This window comes from Talpa europaea (genome assembly GCF_964194135.1).
Source record: "Talpa europaea genome assembly, chromosome: 2".
In the NCBI taxonomy this organism is placed as follows: domain Eukaryota; kingdom Metazoa; phylum Chordata; class Mammalia; order Eulipotyphla; family Talpidae; genus Talpa; species Talpa europaea.
In genome coordinates, this window is record NC_140068.1 from 142,618,619 (window position 1) to 142,640,900 (window position 22,282).

At 40.6% G+C, this 22,282-nt stretch overlaps 1 protein-coding gene across 1 annotated transcript in view; it reads right to left on the reverse strand.

Moving 5' to 3' along the window:
• Positions 1–704: 704 nt before the first annotated feature.
• Positions 705–22,282, reverse strand: part of LOC311188423 (putative small intestine urate exporter) — a gene marked incomplete at both ends in the record, with an annotated part of 161,112 nt that continues 139,534 nt past the window's right edge. The window contains 8 exons of the mRNA XM_084259523.1: positions 705–797; positions 2,345–2,435; positions 3,286–3,433; positions 5,766–5,859; positions 5,981–6,099; positions 9,444–9,530; positions 9,736–9,823; positions 9,909–10,142. Of these exons, the coding sequence (XP_084115649.1) occupies positions 705–797; positions 2,345–2,435; positions 3,286–3,433; positions 5,766–5,859; positions 5,981–6,099; positions 9,444–9,530; positions 9,736–9,823; positions 9,909–10,142 (954 nt within the window). The remainder of the gene's footprint in view (positions 798–2,344; positions 2,436–3,285; positions 3,434–5,765; positions 5,860–5,980; positions 6,100–9,443; positions 9,531–9,735; positions 9,824–9,908; positions 10,143–22,282) is intronic.

The following is a 22,282-nucleotide window of genomic DNA, read 5'->3' on the forward strand; positions in this document are numbered from 1 at the left end:
ATGGTGGTGGTAATAAACTTCTCCATGAAACAGCAGTGTCAACACTAAAATAAACCTTAACTGGAGCCCCAGCACTGGGGCATGCAAGCTAGGAGAAATCATTTCCCCTCTTTGTAAAGCCTCTGGGGTATGAACTCAAGATGGAAATCTCCAGTGGCCCTTAGGGCTCTTATTCTCAATGGAGACTTGCCCTCCTGCCTAAGAACCATATCTGCAGCAAATTCTTGGTGCTGAACTACAGAAGCACCTTTGACGGGTGCATACATCTTGTTTTCTAAATGCACCACACTCTGCTGAAGTGATCCCAACCTCACAGCACACATAGTGTTACTCAGCAAACTGGTCTACTTCACATGAGCTAATCCTACTCTCTCTAAAAACAATTATTCTTAAGTATAATGGCTTGAATCAGTGTTTTGATGCCAGATAAACTTAAGGAAGCTGAATAATACCATAATTGTATGCAACTAATTGATTCCCTTAAATCCCAAAAACAATTTACATGAAGCTTCAAGAACTAATTCTGTCTTTGTTTGGATTAGAGATGCTAATACCGGTGAGATTCATCCAGAAAATACAAATCTGGCTGCACTGTCATTTCTGAGGTGTTAATCATTGAAAATACAATTTGACTGAGGCACATTCAGCTCAGCAGATGGAATCTGTATGAAAGGCCTCCAAATTGGCAAAAGGCAAATCAGCTCTCAAATATTCAGATAGCCACTATGCTTCTGGAAGAGTCCAAGAGTTTGGAATATTGTAGAAGCAAAGGGGTTTCCTATCTTCCCCAGGGCAACCTATGAAAAATAGGAAGCAGGTCATAGATTTTTTAGAATCTGTTCTGCTCCCTCAGTCTGTAGTCATACTGTAAACACAGGGCCGCATCAGGGGACACCTCAGAAGACAAAGGTAATTGAGAACCAGGTAATGTGAGAACCAGGCCCTAAGACTGATCACTTTGACTATGAATGCAGAAGCAGGGCCAGCATACATTCTGTGTCAAAGGTCAGCTCCCAAGACCAGTCATCCCAGAACTAACTTGCCCAAATGAACTCCCTACTCATGAGACGCCTGGGAAACAGGTTGAAAAAGGGACCCCCAAGTCCTTCATGCACAGAACTCTCACTCCCACCTGCTGTTTCTCTTAGCAGTATATTTCAATAAATTGCTTGTTCTGTTCTCCACTCATTCTCTTGTGAATTCATCATTTACCCCCACAAGTCTGGACTCATCACAGTATTTTCCCCCAATACATTGTGTTGTCCTTCAATTTAACTAACGGCCTTTGTGAACTCCAAAGAGCCACACTTGAGACAGAGATACAGATATGGATCCAAAAGGATGGGGGATTTTTATGAGGAAGAGAGAAAAATAGGACTAGGGCTCAACCATTGGTCTATACTGGCTATAGAGGCTCCCAAGCCACTTTTGAATTATTCTCATGAACTCACCCTCTGGGCACCTAAGAAGATGGTTTCTTGGGAAAAACGGTATTTTTGAAACCCTTCCCAACAGTTGTCAGAAAGTATTTTCTGTCAGTAGGTATATGATCTGTCCTAAATATAATGCAGGTAAACTTCTATAGTTCCTATAGGCATCTGGCAGATAGATTCATGCAGATGCCACCATCAAAAGGTTGCCAGATTGTATGCATTGTGATTTGTCTGCTCTACACTGAAGATAAAATTTCTATGCAGGAGGGTCAAGGGAGCAACTGTAGGTAAAACTTTTTTTGATCACATCATTCCAGGGCTTCTGCTGGATTACAGAGTGATCATGGACTACATGGACAAATAACTAAGGTAACTATTAAAGTGTGACTTACTTTTCAGCATTTTCCTTGTGCATCTCAACCCAGTTCCTTAGGATTGGTGGAAGGAATGAGTGGAATGCTCAAAACCCATGTGCACAATTGACAGATGCTTATACCACAGATGCTCTACAATACCCAGGCCATAGGCTCTCTCATCAAGTCACTTACCTCTCTTCAAGGAACTGGCAGAGAAGGGACATAAAATGTCAAGATAAACTGTAATTCCTTAAAGGAAATTATTTTTGTCACTCAACATTTTTTGTCATCATAAGAAATGCCAAGAATATTTCTAGAAAATTTGCAGAGTAGCATGAGAAATGCATCTTCTAAAATCTCAGAAAGAATAAGCTATAAAATTGTACATTCTCCTGTACTCCACACTTGAACCAGTGGTAGCTTCCCCTCACAAACTTGGGTTTCACAAGCTGTGAAAGCCACATTGAGGAGGGAATAAAAATACTCTTAGTCTGACTTCTACTGGGTGACAATACAGATTTGGTCTATGATTATTTCATGAGAACAGTTTCTCACCTGATTTATGAAATAACCAGTGACGGCGGGAGAGATGGCTCCAGCTAAGAAAGAAAATACTTGTGATAGTCCCCTGAGAAAGGCACTGTACCTGCGAGAGAGAGAGAGAGAGAGAGACAGAGAGAACATTCACTGGAAATAAGAGGTTACTCTCAGCTCATCTGTTACAACTCTGTGCTTATCTCTGAGGATGCCTGCGGCTGTGTGACCCTGGACCAAACCTGAATGTAATGTCCTGATAGGATTAGTAGGATCCTGTGCTGGGTTCAGAGACTTCCAAGGGGTCACCTGTACTAACTTCTTTACATGTTTATACAAAATATACAGATTAGGGCCATGTAGCTGGCTTATGATCCTAAGACACTGCTATGGAGCCTCATCTTCCAGAATCTAGGTTTTGTGTATAAAATATCTCTCTCCTATAATATAAAAAACATGGCTCCTCTGAGAAAAGGTATTTCCCACAAATATTGCCACATTATCTGAGGATGAGTGTGTTTTCTTCACTGTGAAATGTCCCTGGGAGCTATAGGGTAAAGTTCATTGACCTCTGATATGACCTCTATCAGGCAAGTGTTCCTCTTGCTGTCCCCGCCCTTTGCCTGCAGTCACCTTACATGACCAAGGCTTGTGGAGTTTCCAAGTCCTTTCAGGGGCCCAACCCTATGTGACAGCTGATGCCCTACAAACAGAGATCATTGGGGTCTCCTCTCATTGGGCTCTTCTGTGGCCACTGTCTACTCCCATTTTCACCTAAAAAGCTAAGTTCAAAATGGTAGAACATCTTTGGGTCTTCCCAGGAATGAGTTCGAATCTGGATATGGTACTGACAATTCCTGTGACCTGTCTCACATGTCACTCATATTTGATCCATGTGTTGGAGCAAGTTGAAGCCGCTGCACCTGAATTGAGTCTCTGTGAGGACAAAGCAGAGTTCCTACCGAGGAGCAATATCCACCATGTTGAGAAGAACTCCTACTTCACACAGGTTGCGGATGGCGGAAATCAGGATCAAGAAGGCAAGGGTGGTGCTGTGGCTGGATCTCACCCAGGGCAGGAGCAGGTGGAGTCCACATGGGATAAGAACCCCTGGCAGGAGGACAAACAGTGAACAGGAGGCCCCTGGGTGCCCCCCACATACCCCTCCATTCACTTCCATTCTTACCTAAGGTAGTAAAGAGTTTCCTGATAGTGTTGAGTCTAAGGATTTTTCTGGAGTGGAGAAAACCAGCAAGTTGACCTCCAAGGATAAAGGTGGGAAAGGCAACACATAGTGGCAGAGCTGACATGATCCCACTCTGGGGAGGAGACGAGTTAGGGACAGGTCATCATCCCCCACAGTAAGGAGACAGCGCTGTGGAGAGAATGTCTAGATCTGGGGTTATTCATTACATGCTCTTTCCTCTAACACAAATTCCACGTTGCTGGTATGAGTCAATATATTTTCTGTAAGAAAATATATTGCAGAAAAAAGATTCATAAAATTAAATTTGAGGGGTAAAAATGACTTATTCTTCCTGCATATATAAATTTCCCCTGGAAAAAAGATGTTTAAAGGAATAAAAGTTGGAACAAAAATGGGTAAATATATGAATACAAAATTTACAGAAAAGGAAACATGTGTATGTAAAGATTTTGTTAAAAATGGTTGGAGAGGGGCCTCCTGGTGGCGCAAGGGGTTAAGATGCAATCTGTGGAGCTATTACAGCCACTGCAGCAGGAGTGCAATCCAGGCCATGGAGCTACCCACACAGCACAGCAGACCTCTCCTGTCTTGCCTGCTGCTCGCCTCAGCAGTTTCTTTCAGTCAGTCTGCCTGTTCTGTTCCCCACTTTGTCTCTGGTGAGTCCTCTCACCCTCCTGCATCTCTGGCCTGCACCCCAGTTCTTTTATGCATAAAGAAATAAATCTTTAAAAAATGGTTTGGAGAATAATATTCATTTGTGTAGGCTTGGATTCTCAAAAAGGCACAATGGGAAAAGTTCTGAGAAAATCATAAAAACTTTATGTGTGGAGTGGGCTGGGAGAACAGGGGAGATTGGGAACAGGAGACAGCAAGATGTTGCAACTGCCTTTTTATATTTTAAAAGAGATTTTAAAATGGGGAACCCTGTTATTAGCAATTCAGCTTCTATTTTAAATGACTGATAAAGAAAATGAGGACGGGGGACCCCCCCCCTTGGTTTACATAATCCAGACAATGAGCATGTCACTCTGACCTGGTCCAAGCTGTTCATTTAATGGATGAGTAAACTGAGACCATAGAGGTCACGTGACTTAGTGAGAAATTACCCTGAGAGCAACGAGTCCAGGTCTCTTGACTTCCCATGCAGGGAAGGTGCTGAGTTCTCAACTCTTTTTCCAACCACTCCCATCAGGTCTTCCTCAGCCTCAGTGTCTGAGGATGAGAGCCCACATGAACGTGGCCTCACTTCAAAGACAGATCATCACCAACAACAGCCGTAGGATGCCCCTTTCTCATTCTGATGCCCTAGCTCTCTAGATGTCTTGTTTTCTCATTCCCTGGCCTGAGTTCTGTTTTTCAGCTGCTTCTGGTCCTTGTCCCCCTGTCTTTGGACTTACTGATCTCAGAACCCCAGCCTCCTTGCTGCAGGAACCCCAGTCTCTGACCAGTGCTAAGAGGCCAGTTCTCTGTTACCCAGTTCCAACGTTTCACCAGGGAGCCCAGTCACCCTGGGGACACTGCTTTTGAGTCCAAAGGGTGAGAAAAGCAATAATTTAATGACCAGGTGAATTGTCCCTCTCAGTGAAATCTATACCCCCCTCCCTAGTCTTAGAACATCCATTTAGCAAGAAATAAAGGCTCCTGTTAGCCAATCAACAATCTGTTCATTGAGTGGAAAAATCAGAGAGCTGTACACATATGTACACTTAGTCTGTATGTGTTTAACTTGAAAGAAATGTTTTGTCTTAAAATATTCCCACAAGTTTTTATATAAGATCATGCCTTACTTTCAGAGTGTTTTTAGCTTCTATGTCACAGTCTTCTTAAAGATGAACACAATTTTATTAAACTTTGTTGCTTATCTGCAACAGAGTGATTGACTGGAGTTATTGTTTGGATTAAATGTAATATTTTTCCTTAGGTGTGTTAAGAAATGTGACATTCTGTGAATATGAGTGACCTAGAACCATAACACTCTCTTTTAATTAAGCAGAAGGTTCCTTTTCAGTGATTCAAAATCTCCTGAATGAAAATGCAAGAGAGCCAGGTTGCATATCCTCCCTGACCATCCTGGGCCCAATCCTTGATTTTTGGACCAAATAACATATAGAGGATTCTATAAAGAAGCATTTAAATGGAGGAAAAGAATGAATTTCACTGTACTTACATATCTGAAATTAGCTTCAAGCACAGTGTTGATGTATGTTGGCATGTATGCTATTATGATGTAATTACGCCAGTATATGCAGAATGCAGACACTAAAATGGCCCACAGTGGCAGGGATTTGACCATAGCCTTAATGGGAACAGACCAGCCTGGAGAACTGCCCTAGAAGAAAGCACATGACAGTGCCCCCTCTATTAGAAGACAGAAGCTTTGCTCCACTGCACATCTCACCTCCAACACAAGCAGACAGACATGGAGATGACAGAGGAGTTGCTCAGTGCACCTGTTCAGCCAGGGAAGCCACGATGTATTCCTTCTCACCAGTGCTGATAAATGGATGAGTCACAGGGTCCTCATAGACAAGAAGAAACCAGAGCAAAGAACAGGCACAGTCTATTCCACCTGGGAGAAGAGGGTCTAATTAGTACTGGATTGGAATGTTTCAATTTGACTTTAACCTGGGATGAATCTTGTAGTTCACACAATGACACCAGTTTCTACTCTGCCCTCATCCATAGTCTAGCATGCACCTATCACTGGTGGAGAGGACTTTCCCAGAACTTGATTTTGACCTTGGTCAAACATATTACTTGCTTTTTTAGGTTTGAAGAACCACTATATTGTTTTCAATTTTCTTCCAAAGTCTTAGCCATTGTCATAGGAAGAACATGTTCCAGGTTACCCATTGTCCAAGGCAGATACAAGACACAGAGAACAGAGCTGCCCAGAAGTAGGAGAATAAATCATTTGTTTTATTTATATATATATTTTATTTTATTTTGTATAATTATTACATTTTTCATTTTTGCACAATGTATGCATTTTCATTTTGGTTATATTCCCCATACAGTTGGACCCCCCATTCTTTTGACCCTAATCCTTCCTCTCCCTGTCCCTCCCCCTACCCCATATTGTGTCTCTGGTTTATAGTTGCTTGTTGATTTTGATTTTTACTTTGTATTAGTCTTTTTCCTGGTCCCTTATTTAGGTTTTCTAAATTCCTGCTATGTGAGACCATCCAGTATTTTTCTTTTTCTTTCTGACTTATTTCACTGAGCATGATAAATCATTTGTTTTAAAGCAGTGTTGGGGCAATTTTGAAATGCACCATTAATAAGGCTATAACTCATTGTTAGAAATAATGGTGAGCTTACCCTGCTTGCTTGAAAAAATTCTCACATCGAAGTGTGGAAGGATTCCTCTTCCTTGTCATACTTCTGCAAAGTTCCTTCCATCATTAAGTCCTTCCATAACTACCTCTGGCACTGAAGACTTAGCAGCAGGCATATGTGCAAGTGATCACCCAGGATATGTGCAAGTGATTACCCGGGAAATTCGTAAATTTGTAACTAATCCTTAACAGAATGATTTTCTCTAATAGATACATTATTCTGAATTTGACAACACAGCATTATTGGTAGTGTGTGAAAGCATGATTCATCTAAAAAGTCCCTTTTTAGCTCCTTAAGAATAGCTAAGAGCTCTCTTCACTTGCTTGGCTGTGGATGACACATCCTTCACAAATACAGAGCAACCCAAACACCAAGATTTTTGCTAGATTTTGAGAGTTTAAGAATACAAAGCACAGGGTCTCCCCAGTGGTGCAGAGGGTTGAGCACAGTGCTGTGAAGCTGTCCACAGTCCCACAGAGTGGGTTCGATTCCTGACCAGCCATGGAGATATTCATATGGCATGGCAGACCTCTCCTGTCTCGCCCGCTGCTCCTCTCAGCAATGTATTTTGGTCAGTCTGCCTATTCTGTTCCCCACTCTGTCTCTGGTGAATCCTCTCACCCTCCCGCGCGCCTCTGCACTGTACCCCAGTTCCTGTATAAAAATGAAAAAAATTTTTTTTTTAAAAAAAGAATACAAAGCACAATGCTCTCAACAAAAAACCCAAAATCAAGTGTGGAGGGATAGATGTGAAAATCGGCACTGGTGTATATTGAAAAGGTAGGATGTTAAAAGATTCCATGGGTATTTAGTGAGTTCCTGTCTTAAACATGCTATTGCTGTTTCTCAAAACCATGAGCATAGCAGCTTCTCCGATCACTTGAACATTATTTGTTTCCCATTCTATTTGAAATTTCTAGGACAGAACACTGGTAGATTCATGTGCCATAGTGGTCACACTTAACATATTTTCTTCTTGAAAATATGACCTGATAAATAAAACCCATGAAATAAGAGCACCATCCTATAATGAAAACACCAATAGATTGAACCTCCAGGTCCCACCAGATTAGGCAGGTTGCATGTAGGATTTCAGAGAATATTATAAAAATACATAACCTCAAACATTAGTCAAAAACAGGTCAACTGTTCCATCCATGACTGTGTATGGACACTATTGCAAAGTAGTAGGATACTACTTTGAGAATACTCAGTGTGGCTTTGAAAATTTTTGTCTCTGTGTATTTTACCCACTTCTGAGCCTCACGTTGTCTGCCCTGCCCTGCAGCCTCTATTGGCTGATTCTCTACTCCACTAGGTATTTTTTCCTATGATTATGTCTCATTCCCACAATTTTCTAATTAATATTAAGAGAATGTAAAACACATATGAAATAAGTAAGCCTGTCTAAAAATACATTCCTACCAAGATAACCTTATCAATAGCTTATGAAGCAATCCAGGTGGCGTCCTTTTTGGGTTGAATTTAGAAACAGGAGGGAATGTGATGATGCCTCTAAAGCCATCCAGTTATTTTAGCTACACACTCGAGTTCCCTAAACTTAAATGTGATTTGCAGCATCTCTCTGACATTATCCACTTCTGTGGGTCTGCTAGAATGAAAGAACTGCGTACGCCGCCATATGGGCTATGCAGTTCAGCCTTATGTGCACAAAGCCCATTAGGCCCAACCAATCAATTAACTCCTGACCCTGCAGAGGCGTCTTTTAAGTTAAACAAGAGAAAGATGCTTAATCTCCTGTGACAATGAGCATATGTCACCAGGCATGACAAGAAATGCCTGGGGAGCCACTGACTGGTATGTAACTTTGCGCCCAGAGAGATATCAGCGGAATGCCTTGTTAACAAGATGGGTACCAGAAGCCAAGGTCAGAAAGTCTGATTTTGGTCTCTAATTTTGGGCAAGAAAACTGGGCTGTAAATCTGAATTGGGTTCGCAGAATCCTCTCTCCTAAAGTGCAGTTAACCTAAACATGCATTCCTTCTTCCTGGCTTTTTTGTCTTTGTCCTCCGGCCATGAGTAATACTCTGCATAATCACTCCCTCCATAAAAAGGCAAGGTTCTGCCTTCTTGGTAGCATCTGCTAGAACAGTTTGCTCCACGACTCCCGTTTCTTTGTCAGTGTGGTGTTGCCTTGCTGCAACAAACTTCCGTTAAAAAAATATCTCTACAGGGCCTCCCTGGTGGCACAAGAGGTTAAGACTCAACCTATGAAGCAATCAGCAGCTTCTGCAGCATGAGTTCAATTTGCTGGCCCTCAGGGATCAACCCACATGGTGCGGCAGATCTCTCCTAACTGGACCGCTGCTCCCCTCAGCAGTGAACTTCGGTCAATCTGCCTGTTCTGTTCCCTGCCCTGTCTCTGGAGAATCCTCTCATCCCCCACACCTCTGGGCTATACCCCAGCTCTTGTCTCCATAAAGAAATAAATCTTTAAAAAAAAAATCCAAATCTGTTAGAATTTGGTAAACCAGAGATGACTTGGATCAAGAAAGCACACCCAGCATTCTCTGTCCTAAAACAAAATTCTGAGGCAGAGGAGCACAAACTCACCAAAGATATAGAAGACATAAGGCCATCCTATGGTGTCGCAGAGGAGGCCTCCGACAGAGAGGATGACGAAGCTTCCCAGTAATATTCCTACAGAAGAAGTCAGGGTATTTCACATGAGGGCGTCAGGCTTGGGACTCTCTACGCCTCCTACAGATTGAAACTCAACCAAGATGAGTTCCCAGCGATTAGTGATAAAAGCTAAAATCCAGACAACCTGCTGTCACTTGCCGCTCTTCCACTCAGCAGCTGTCTGGTGATGCAGCACAGGGCTGACAATTAGGGTGCCAGTTACCTGATTGAGCAATGGTGATGAGCTGACTCCTTTCCACTGGGGGAGCCCATTTGACCCAAATTGAAAACTGACCTGTTAATACCATGGTCTGTAAAATAAAAATAAAAGTTCCCTTCTTAGTATCTGAGGTCAATTTGGAACCCATGATCTACTCACAGTAAAAATCTTGGTACCTGGGCTATGCCTTGGACAACCCGAAGGACAATGAGCAAGGTCACTCCACTGTCAGCTGCCAGTGGACAGAAGGGGGTCAGGACTGAGGAAATGACCAAGCCAGCACCGACCACGTACTTGGCTCCAAATATTCCAGCCACATAGCCACTAGGGATTGGCGCCAAGATTGTGCCATAGTTGAGTGCGCTGAGGATGATTCCCTGGATCTCAGGATTCCAGTCATACACAGGGGCCTAGATGAAGACAGCACACTACTGTTAATCTTTGGACTAAGAGGCAGAAAATGGTAATAACTGGCAGTTTCTTTTCCTTACTCTCAATTCCTCTAATCCAACAATTCTATCAAGCAGAAAGAGAGAGAGAGAGAGAGAGAGAGAGAGAGAGAGAGAGAAAGAGAGAGAGAAAGTGAGAGAAAGAGAGAGAGAGAGAGAAATTCAACTTAATCTTTCCCCGTTCACAATTTCCCTGCCTCCCCAGATAACTTACCAATTTAAAATCAGAGCCTAAAAAGAAAGAATCCTATAAATGAGCAGCATCTCCAAGATAATAAAAATAAGGTGAAAAAAGTGGAGAGTATTTAAATCTGTGAAACGTCTATGTAGATATTTTCACCATTTTAGGGAAGAATTTATGTCCAATGAATGACAGAAGCAGTTTCCTTCATTCTAGGTGAATCCATGCTAACACATAGACATTAAATAGGGATATAAGCTCCCTAGATATTTTGTTCTATATAATTCCTGGAACATATTAGATACTCAATAAATAAGCTTCTTTTTAAAACCATTTGAATTGAGGAAACAGTCCACAGTCTCATTAAACTTACCACTGCCTTGAGTTCCTGTGGAGTTTCATTCCTGCTGTCTGGGGCGTCAGTAGGAGGCACGTCTGTGGAGGCATTGGGTTGGCTGGGCCGGGCTGTGTTGTTCACCATAGCTGGCATGGCGATGCTAAAATTCATTTGTTGTGTGAATATTGAAAAGTTACAGAGAAGCATGATGAAGGCCAGCCCGTATCGGACTGAGCAACAGCCTGAGTGGGGAAAGCACAGAAAGTCAATAAGAAGCTGCTTTATTTTGCACCCTCCATGCTCAAATGGTGTCCTTGCAGGATCACCTCATTTCCAACATTGCCTTCCCAAGTTTCCTACCTGAGAGGCTGGGATGTAGGTGATGCCATTTATGAGCAGGGAACATAGTATTTTGGGGGCTGGGAGATGAGACTTTAATGGTGGGTGAGGTAGAGTATAGAAGCACATCAACTTATCTTTAGATTTTTAGCTAGTCTTGCACAAAATGTGCCAGTGTTGCATGAGAGCCCTGTGGTGATCCCAGAGTTTTGTGCAGATAGAGATGGACAGGAGCTGAAGGGTTGATTGCATTGTCCTGTCCTCATGGCTTGTGGGTGCTGCACATTCTGGCTTCTGCCATGCAGCAATGCAGGTGGAGTGGCCAGTATTGTTTCCTGTTGTGTAAGGACACTCTTGGTAGGAGTTAACAGCCAGACCCCAATGTGAGTTTGTTTCTGGGAGCCTTTATTTGAGACTCTCCCATTCCCCAAGCACAAAAATTTACAGTGAAATTTGGATCTCCCCCATATTCATTGGGCAGAATAATCTAAGAAGGATCACTACATTTAAACTTTGCTTTCTCTGAGCCAAGAACCAAGATGATGCCCCTTGCATTCACGTCTGTTTCTCTCCCAGGGCAGAATTTTACAATTATCTCCACTGAAGTCCAAATGTTTAAAGTGTCTATGGTTGTTTTCATAAATAAGTCCTTTTCTTAACCATTTTGATCTGTTTTATCCTTTGGATTTATATAGGAATAAAAAGCCGCCACCACGCACATACCCCTTAAGTGCAACCAATGGGAAAAATGGTTGTGTTTTTGCCTTTTATAGCATTTATGTTATTTTCTGGTAATTTTATTCATTGGCATTTTTTAAAAATGGTAAATAGGAAGGTTGAGAGGGGGCACACCTGCCATGTCAGAGTTCACTGAGACTGATTTTCAATGACTCCAACTGCTGGTTGTGGATGGGATTGGTACCTTTATGCGGCAAGCTATCCTTTTCCTGTATTTCATTTTTGATGCAAATGCATGAGTTTTATCAAAAATATTTTAATCCTGATGTCAGACATTTGGACCCTCCAATTTAATTTTCTTCTGTGTGTTTTTGGGCAAAGTCATTGAGTTCTCATGGCTTCATTTTTCATCCTTCAAATGGGGTTAAAGATAGAACTTTTCAAAGCAGTTCAGTGAGTATTATATAAGTTCATAGGACTTCATTATAATAATTAACTGATGATATGAAACTACCTTTACATTTTAGAATGAACTCTTAATAATACATTTTAATGAAAACACAGGATTTATTTTGCAAATACATTAACAAAAATGTCACATTATTATTTATAAAAGCTTAAAATGTAGTTTGTGCATGCATGTGTGTTGTTTGGCCAGGTAGCTTTGTAAGGACAGGGAGTTTTTGACTGCTCAGTAATATTCCATCTTCTTGATCCAGTCATCTATTTTTGGGCATTTGGATTGTTTCCATAGCTGAGCTATTGTAAATAGTGCTGCTATAAACATAGGGTTGCAGGTGCCCCTTGGAGTTGATTGATTGATTGATTAATTAATTAATTAATTTCTGTGTCCTCTGGGTAAATACCTAGGAGTAGAATTGCTGGATCATATGGAAGCTCTATCTTTAGTAGGTTGAGGAATCTCCACACAGCTTTCCATAGTTGTTGGACCAGTTTGCTCTCCCACCAGCAATGCAGGAGAATTCCTTTTTCTCCGCATCCTCACCAATATTTGTTGTTGCTAGTTTTTTAATATGTGCCATTTTCATTGGTGTAATATGGTATATCATTGTAGTTTTGATTTGCATTTCCCTGATTACAAGTGATGTTGCACATTTTTTCATATGCCTGTTGGCCATTTGCGTTTCCTCTTGGGAGAAGTTTCTTTTTAGCTCTTCTGCCCATTTTTGGACTGGATTATTTACTTTGTTTTTGTTGAGTCTCATCAGCTCTTTGTAGATTTTTGTGATCAGTCCTTTAGCCATCTTACTTTTCCTAGTAAGTCTTATTCAAAGAAGCTTCACACTTATGGAACTAGTGCAAGTCTGTATACTGCACATTCACTTTCTGCTATTACTACAATTTGGCATAAGCTTGGTACACTTGTCACAACGAATGAACTTACACAAACGCATGCCACACTTCATCTTCAGACATCTTAGGTGTGTGTCTTCCTTCTGTCCCTCAGCACCATTCAGGACACCAGAGCATATTTCATTGTCATGTCACCTTTGGGTTACTTTTGCCTACAAGTTTTTCAGACCTTCTTCATGTTGGTGAGCTCGCCCACTTAGAAGAGTACCAGTGAGGTATTGTGTGGAATGTCTGTTACTTGGCATTTCTCACTGTTTTTCACGGTTAAACTGAGTTCACATGTTATCAAGAAGAAGAATATAGAAGGGTACTGATGCTCTCCCATCAGAGCATATTAAGTTTGAGTGTTAGCACCATGATTCATATTGTTGCCATGGAGTTTGATGACCTGTTTTGCAGTAGAATTTTTCAGGTCTCTCCTCTATGAAGCGCCTTCTTTTTCCTCCCTGTCCACACTGTGTCCCGGGAAAAGCCACATGTACAGACCTCACTCAAGTGGAGAGGAGCTAAACTCCAACATCTTTAAGTGTGAAGATCCACAAATTATTTGGATTTCTTTTGCACAAGATAAATAAGCATTTTCTGTTCCTTAAAAATCTTACCAACGTTTTCTAGTGAATATAATAGAACATGATTTTTCTGTTTTAAAAGGGATAACTTTATGACAACTTCCTCTGATCTTAAATGGTTTTTGATGATGACTTTTTCTTTAAAAAAGTTTGTTATATTTGCATCAAAAATTCTGAAATTTACCTATTCCCCATAATTTGCATGAATTTTGAATTCTTCAGTCTCTCTTTCCCTCATGATTGCTGATGTTCAATCTCTGCAGATCAGTTGAGGAATAGATTGCTAGCATTATTGGCATGAATGCCAATATCATTGTCAAAGTATCAGTTCCCACATGCATTTTTCATTTCAATGCCATTCATATGTTTCACTTTTTCCACATTAATACTGTCTATTTTGCTGTTTCACATACTTCTCCTTGAAATTATAGACTCTGCTATTGCATGTTTAAGCAAGAGTTTCTCTATGACATAGTATAGCAAAAACTGTAAGTTGTAATATGGATGAGAGGAGGAGGAAAAGCAACCCTCTGTGCTGCTGTAGAGGGAAAGTGGTTCTCTGAGCAGACCTGAATCAAATATGAGCAGGGAGATCTAGAGGGATGTCCTCAGGGACTTAGAAGCAGAAAGCCCAAGACTGGTTTCCTATTTTTTTGGTCTTTTTTTTTTTTTAAGATTTATTTATTTATTTATTTATTTATACAAGCACTGGTCAGTCAGAGGCACGGGAGGGTGAGAGAATTCACCAGAGCCAGAGCGGTGAGTAGAACAGGCCGACTGATGAAATACACTGCTGAGGGGAGCAGCGGGCGGCAGGAGAGGTCTGGGGGCCATGTGGGACCCTCGCCCGGTGGCCGGGGATCGAGCCAGTGCTGCAGAGGCTGCGCCAGTGCTCAACCGCTGTGCCACTGGGGAGGCCCTGGTTTCCTACTTCCCCCCTGACCATCTACTCTGTGATTTTTCCTTCATCTATAAATAATGACTTATCTACCTGTTCTCTGTAATAGCCAAAGTTCTCTTAATAAATTAAATAATTATCAACAAAAATGGTTTTCATTTGTGTACAGTTCTTGACTGTTGGGAGTAGCAAAAAGATACAGTATTTGTCAAGAAAAGAAAGTGATATAGACCAAGATTTATCTATGACCAGTATATGGCTTTACCTTTCCTGGGGGTTTGTGCTGGAGTCACGCTTAAGTTCACACCTTCAGAAGCCTCTCCCTCTGTTGCCATGGCTTCTTCTCTAGTAGACATGCTGCTTCTCTTCTCCCAGTTACCAGAGTTTACCTACTGAAATAAAACAACACAAGAGCAAACAGAGAGAAGGGAGTATCATATATCTGACACAACACCAAGTCTTCCAAGCATTGGGGGAAATGCTTTGTTGTTGGAAATTCTGTTAAGTTAGGGCTCAAAAAACTTGCTTTGTCATCCAGACTCTCTCACTGGATAACTATGTGGCTTTGGGAAGGTCCCAGTTACCCTGCCTCTTCACCTCTGCCTCTTTAAAATGAGGGATTGCCCTGGACTGTTCTGGATTGTCCTGCTGAATTAAAGTATTATATCCAGTTCCACATTCCCATGTCTCTCAACTGATATCGGCAGCAACTGGATGGTAAAACTTGATACAGTCTTTGAATTTTTTTTTAAGTTTTACTTTTTTTTTTTAAAGATTTATTTATCTATTTATACAAGCATTGGGTACAGTCAGTATTGCGGGAGGGTGAGAGAATTCACTAGAGCCAGAGCAGGGAGCAGAACAGACTGACGAAATACACTGCTGAGGGGAGAACTGGGCGTCAGGAGAGGTCTGCATGCCATGTGAGACCCTTGCCTCTTGGTCAGGGATCAAACTGTCGCTGCAGAGGCAGCTTCACAAACCAGCACTCAACTCTGAGCCACCAGGGAGGCCCAGTCTTTGAATTTATTGATTACCAAATATATAATAGTCTATATTTATATATAAGCCACCTCTTACCTACCACTGAAGTTTATCTATGGCATTCCAGTGGATTAAATTATATGAAAAGCTGTCTATTATAAATATCATTATATACAAGATAAGTAAGGCAAACACCTTTTATTTTTTAATAATTTTTACAAGAGTTTTAGAGTTTGCATCACATGCATGTCTCAGAAGGGTGGCAAACCCAACCCCCAAGGACAGAAGATCCTGTGCTCAGGACCCCCAGACCTCACCCAATGTACCTCTTCATCAAACATTCATTTTTAACAGAAGGAAATGGAGGCATCACACTCCCAGACTTCAAACTATACTACAAAGCCATAATCATCAAAAATGCATGGTATTGGAACAAGAACAGACATACAGACCAATGGAATCGAATAGAAAATCCAGAAATAAACCCACAGATTTATGGTCAACTAATCTTTGACAAAGGAGCAAAGACTATGCATTGGAACAAAGAAAGTTTGTTCAATAAATGGTGCTGGGAAAACTGGGTCGCTACATGCAAAAGAATGAAGCTTGACCACTACCTCACACCATACACAAAAATCAACTCAAAATGGATTAAAGAACTAGACATAAGACCTGAAACCATAAAATATATAGAAGGAAATATAGGCGAAACACTACAGGATTTGCACATCAAAGACATCTTTACAGAGACATCACCCAAAGCAGTGATAGTGAAGACAAAGATAAACAGCTGGGACTACATCAAATTAAAGAGCTTCTGCACAGCAAAAGAGACAATAACAAAAACAAAGAGAAACCCCACCAACTGGGAGAACATTTTTGCACCCAACACTAATGATAAAGGACTGATCACAAAATCTGCAAAGAGCTGATGAGACTCAGCAACAACAAAGAAAATAATCCAGTCAAAAAATGGGCAGAAGAGCTAAAAAGAAACTTCTCTGAAGAGGAAATGCAAATGGCCAACAGACATATGAAAAAATGTTCAACATCACTTGTAATCAGGGAAATGCAAATCAAAACTACCATGAGATACCATCTCACACCAGTGAGAATGGCACATATTAAAAAAACTAGCAACAACAAATGTTGGCGAGGGTGTGGAGAAAAAGGAACTCTTCTGCACTGTTGGTGGGAGTGCAAACTGGTCCAACCACTATGGAGAGCTGTGTGGAGATTTCTGGACCTACTAAACATAGAGCTTCCATATGATCCAGCAATTCCACTCCTAGGTGTTTACCCAAAGGACACAGAAACATCAATTCCAAAGAGCACCTGCACCCCTATGTTTATAGCAGCACTGTTTACAATAGCTAAGCTTTGGAAACAACCCAAATGCCCAAAAATCGATGACTGGATCAAGAAGATGTGGTACATATATACCATGGAATATTACTCAGCATTCAAAAAAGATAAACACATGCAATTTGCAGCAACATGGATGGCGCTGGAAGGGATCATGCTCAGCGAATTAAGCCAAAAAGAAAAAGAAAAATACCGGATGGTCTCACTCATAGCAGGAATCTAGAAAACTTAAATAAGGGACCAGGAAAATGAATATAAGAAAGTGAAAATCAAAATCAACAAAAAACTATGAACCAGAGACACTTTTTGGGGGGTGGGGGGCGGGAGGGGAAGGATTGGGGTCAGAATGGGGCGTTTGCAATTGTATGGGGGAATATAAAAATAAAATTTATTATTTAAAAAAAAACATTCATTTTTAATACCACCATTAATGGGATAAATTAACATCTGTGCCACTTGATATGAAACACAGAGAAAGGCACCAACTCACTTCTGTGGTTCTTCTGCCAAGAATGAATATCTTGAATCTAATTACTGGAAAATATATTTAAAAAACCTGAATGCCACAAAATAACTGACCTCAGATCTGCAAAAAGGTCAAGGTCATGAGGACTAGACGACTGAGGAACTGAATCCAGGTCAGATAAAGAGGCATTGAAGTAAATGCAACATGTTATCTCTGATTGCGTCATGAAAGGAACAAGCATTTTTCTTTTGATATAAATGACATCGTTGTGGGAGCTGGTGTGTTGACCTTATTACAATATTATATTAGTAGTAGATTTCTAATTGTATAACTGTGCTTTTTTTTTTTTTTAAGAGAATGTCCTTGTTTTGTTTTATATTCCCCCACTGTCCTTTGTATCCCATGCCTTCCTTCTCTCCCTCAACAAATACCTTGGGTATTTGTTAATGTCTACTCATTTTTGAAAGTGTTTTTATTATTGAAATATCTACTATGAAAATGTCCATATGTAGACATAATTTTGTGGGTTATGATTATATCTTTACTTGAAGTAACTATTCCTCATTTACATTCTCCTTCAGTGTATGTCTCCACACCACACCCATCACCAAGGCACCCGAGTCTTCCACTACAATTCGTTGGGAACCCTCCACACTGCACTCTCCACCTCCACAAGCATCACCTACAGTCACATTTGGCAGGTTCCAAGAACCAATTTTCAAAAATCACTTGTGCATGTGTATAGAAACAAGATAGAAGAGAAAGACGTCATAATATAATCCCATCTATAGTCACATAAAAGTAATTAAATTTCTAGCACTAAACTGAAAAGAGAAGGTGGAAAACCTGTACAAGGAAAATTAAGTCACTGTAAAATAAATAAGAAAACACAAAGAATGGAGAGATATTCCCTTCTCGTGGATTGGGAGAATTATCATGGTTAGAATGGCTGTCTTAACAAAGCAATATACAGATTCCATGCAATCCCTTTCAAGGTTTCAATGGCTTTATTCAAAGAGAAGGAGGAAATACAGCTTAAATTCCCAAGGGAGTACAAAAGACTGAATGGTCTAGGTAATCTTGACCCAGAAAAGACCAAACTTCACTCTACTGTCATCTTCTACTCCTGCTTCACTCCAGCAGAGCCTTCATAAGATGCACAACTGACCGAAAGCAATAAGATTGACATTTGCTATGAGAAATCGAGAATGAGGGTGGCTGAAAACCAGCGTCAGAAGCAGAGAGCAATTCCTTTCCACCTCTAACAATTATTCTGACACTGGTTGTAGGAAAAGGTTCTATTGGCTGACATGGGAATGATGACAGGGAAGCAGCTCTGGGGAACAGCATTCCAGGCAATGGAACCAGTATGTTTGTCCTGTTTTTGTTTTTTTTTTAATTTATGCAATAGCTGAGGTACAGGACAGAGACATGGGAGGGTGAGAGGATTCACCAGAGACAGAGTGTGGAGCACAACAGGCAGTAGGACCGAAGCACACTGCTGAGGGGAGCAACGGGCGAGACAGGAGAGGTCTGCTGAGCCATGTGGGATTATCCCTGGCCAGCTGGGAATTGAACTGGAGTTGCAGAGGCTGTGGACAGCTTCACAGCGCTGTGCTCAACCTGCTCCGCCACCGGGGAGGTCCTATTTGTCCTGTTTTTGTTTTTTTTTTTTTTCCCCAGGTAGAAAGTAAATGTTGTGGCCAGGGCAGAGTGAGCAAGGTCATGATGCAGTTAAAATCAAAGTAGTGGCTAAGGTGACACTATGCAGCCGTCAATAAGGCATATGGAGGGCAGGAACGGCCGGTGTGTGGGTCGTGTTCTATTTGGAGGAAGAACCAAGAGAAAACAGAGGCGGCTCTTGTAGTCACCTGTGCAAGTGTTGGTGGAGACCTGGCACAGTGATCACGGTGAAAGAGACCCCACTGGGAATTTGTTTTGAAGACAGAATTCAACATTGCAATGAGGTGGGTACGGGGTGAGGGAGAGGGAGAGGAGGGACCATTTAGAGACATCTAATTAATGGGTGACTTGAGCAAATGAGTCAGTGGCATTGTGTTCAATGGGTGGGAGAACAGCTTTCCAGAAGCAAAAGAAGAGATCACCTTTGCTATGTTGGGTTTGAAGTATCTGTTAGTCTCAGCAGATGGGACATAGCCAAGTAGATATCACGTCTATGAATTTATAGCTTGGGTAGAACTGTAACTTGAAAGGCATCTCCCTTATCCCCATATTTAGAGATTAAGTAAATGAGGAGGAACTCGCAAAGACATTAAGCCACTCTTAGATCAATTTACTCAGTTTCCCTAGCCAAGACTGACTCTGAGACTATTTCATTCGCATTAACGTGTATGTTGTTCTGCTATTTGAGAGCTCATTGTAGAATGGGAATGAACTTTAAGGTATCATGCAGAATTCTCCAGGGCTCAAAATTCTGTTAATTTAGTTTCTACACTGAGTACTTTCTATGGATGAGTAACATACCAAGTGGGTCTTAATCTTAGCTGCAAAAAAATTCCTTTGCACCCCAAATCTTCACCTGTTAATCACTTTGCAAATATGGGATTTCACTGTGTTTACTTCCTCCCAAACAAAGTTCACTGGAAAATTCTACTCTGTTTTTATAAAGTGCTGCTGACTATCTTTTTCTGCCCAAGTTGAGCATTTTGTGATCAGCGAATTCTTTTTCTACAACACTCGAAAAACAAACATGACATACAAATATTGTGCAGCAGGTAATTTAGCCCATTTCCAATATTATGTGATGGTAACCCTTTAAAATATACTCTAAAATTCTATGGGGACTACACCAGGGGCAGGATGGGAAGGTGGGGGAAGCAAACATTGCTTAAAAATAAACAATGATGTAAAAATAAATAAAAAGAAAATCAATAATAAGTATTTTATCTGGAAAAAATAAGATAAAATATATTCTAAAATACTGTTTCACCTTCAGATTAAAATATTTCATATATGTTCTCTGCAGCTATCAGATGATTTTATCCCTAGTTTTCTGGGGTTGCTTATTTAAAATAAAGGTGGCTTTTCCTTGTTTTTCAGAAGTATCTCAGGATAAAGATATTCTCTGGTCAACCCAACAAGTTCTACTCCAAGACAGGAAAAATGACACCCTTCCATTTTTCTCGAGGCAAAAGCCCCATCAATCATCTCAAAAGCAGAATATTAAGGGGAAAAGACTGAAGACTTACCTTAAGGTGGAGTGCAGCATCCTCATTCCCTTCAAATAATCTCTAGAATCATTCTTGAATGTTTACAAAATTTTCTCACTTCCAAAAGTAAATGATTACCTAAAATCTTTAGTTATTACATTACCAAATGAAAGAAATTTATCTGATTTATGGTTTAATTTTAACTTCTGTTTAATTGAGACAATCTCCTGCATTCTACAAACCCAGATTGAGGTCCCTTACTTCTAACTAATTTCCAGTCAGCATTAGTGTGGTTTCTGATCCTCTCTGGCCTCTCCGTTCAGCACTTTCCCCTTGCGGGTTCTCTTGCTCTTTTTAAATTCCCTTTTGGATAGAGTATATCTTGTCCTATTGAGAACTCTCCCCACTATCCACCTGTTTACAGAGGGATATTCTCCATAAAGTGGTGTCATAATATGTTTTACTTGACCAAGATGATCTTGGTGATCTTCTGATTACAGGTATTTGCACAAGGTTCTTGAGTTTTCCATGAACATTGGCATCTTCTATTTCTTCCAATTGTCACCTGAGCCTGTCTGGTTTATAATATAGGTTTTTTTTTTTTTTTTTTTTTTGCTTTTTTCCTGAAAAGAACTATAGCTAAGCTATTGTTTTGGGAATTTTATAGGTTGTCTATTTGTTTCTCAAGTAGATAATAACATCACCTGAAATTAATAATAGCAATTTGGTTTCCTCTCTTTTGACATTTTTATCTCCACCACCAACCTCCTCCCAACCATGGACTCATGTCTTTAACAGAATTGCCAGAACAAACTTGAATAAGGGAATAAAAGTATTCCTTTTTTTGTCACGACATTACTCAATTTTCCTTTTACATAGTGAAGTTGGTTCTTCATTTAAAATAGATATATTTTGTTATCTTAACAAATTTTCTTTCTGTTCTCTTGAGCTTAAAAAATCAAAACACAGGAATATAAATTGAATTTTGAAATGTATTTGTAGCTTCTATTGAGATAACTCTTTCTTTTTCTCCGCTATGATTCTTGACATGTTTATACTTTTTAATTTTGAAAGCAGACTTCATTCCTGAGAGTAAGAAAAAAAGAAGTAATATTATAAGGACAGTAGGCAGAGATTATTAAGACAACAGATCATTATATTTAGTTTTCAATTTCTTAGCATCAGGGAACCCATGGATGTCGGAGCAGAGCTGGAAGTGAGAACAGTAGGCTCCGACACCCACGGGTTCCCACTTATTCCAGGACTTTACAGGGATGTTTCTTGTACACTGGCTTTTCCCTCTGCTAGAAGGTTCCTCCCCAAAGAGCAATTTGACTTGCTCCTTGTTTGTTCCCTTGCTTCAATGCTTCTTTTTCAGTGAGTCCTTCCTCCATCATCTTCCTAACATTGAAATTCACCCCTTCTTCTGGGCCCTATCTCCACTCCTGCTTTCCCCTTTCTTAGCACTTACTCTATCACTCACTGAATTCTCTATTTTGCTCATTTCCTCACTTTTCATTGGCTACTTTCCTAAAGCGTAAGCTTCTCATGGGCAGGGTATTTATCATATTTTATTCACTAAAACAATATACAGCACATACTAACGTTCAATAAACAGTTATTGAATAGATGAATGAGTTCATAGATGAGTGAATGAGTCAGAAAAGGGGGACAATGTCAGCTTGAGGATTTCCTTTTTAAATATCCATTTCTGCTTGTATCCCTAGTCATAAGAAGGGG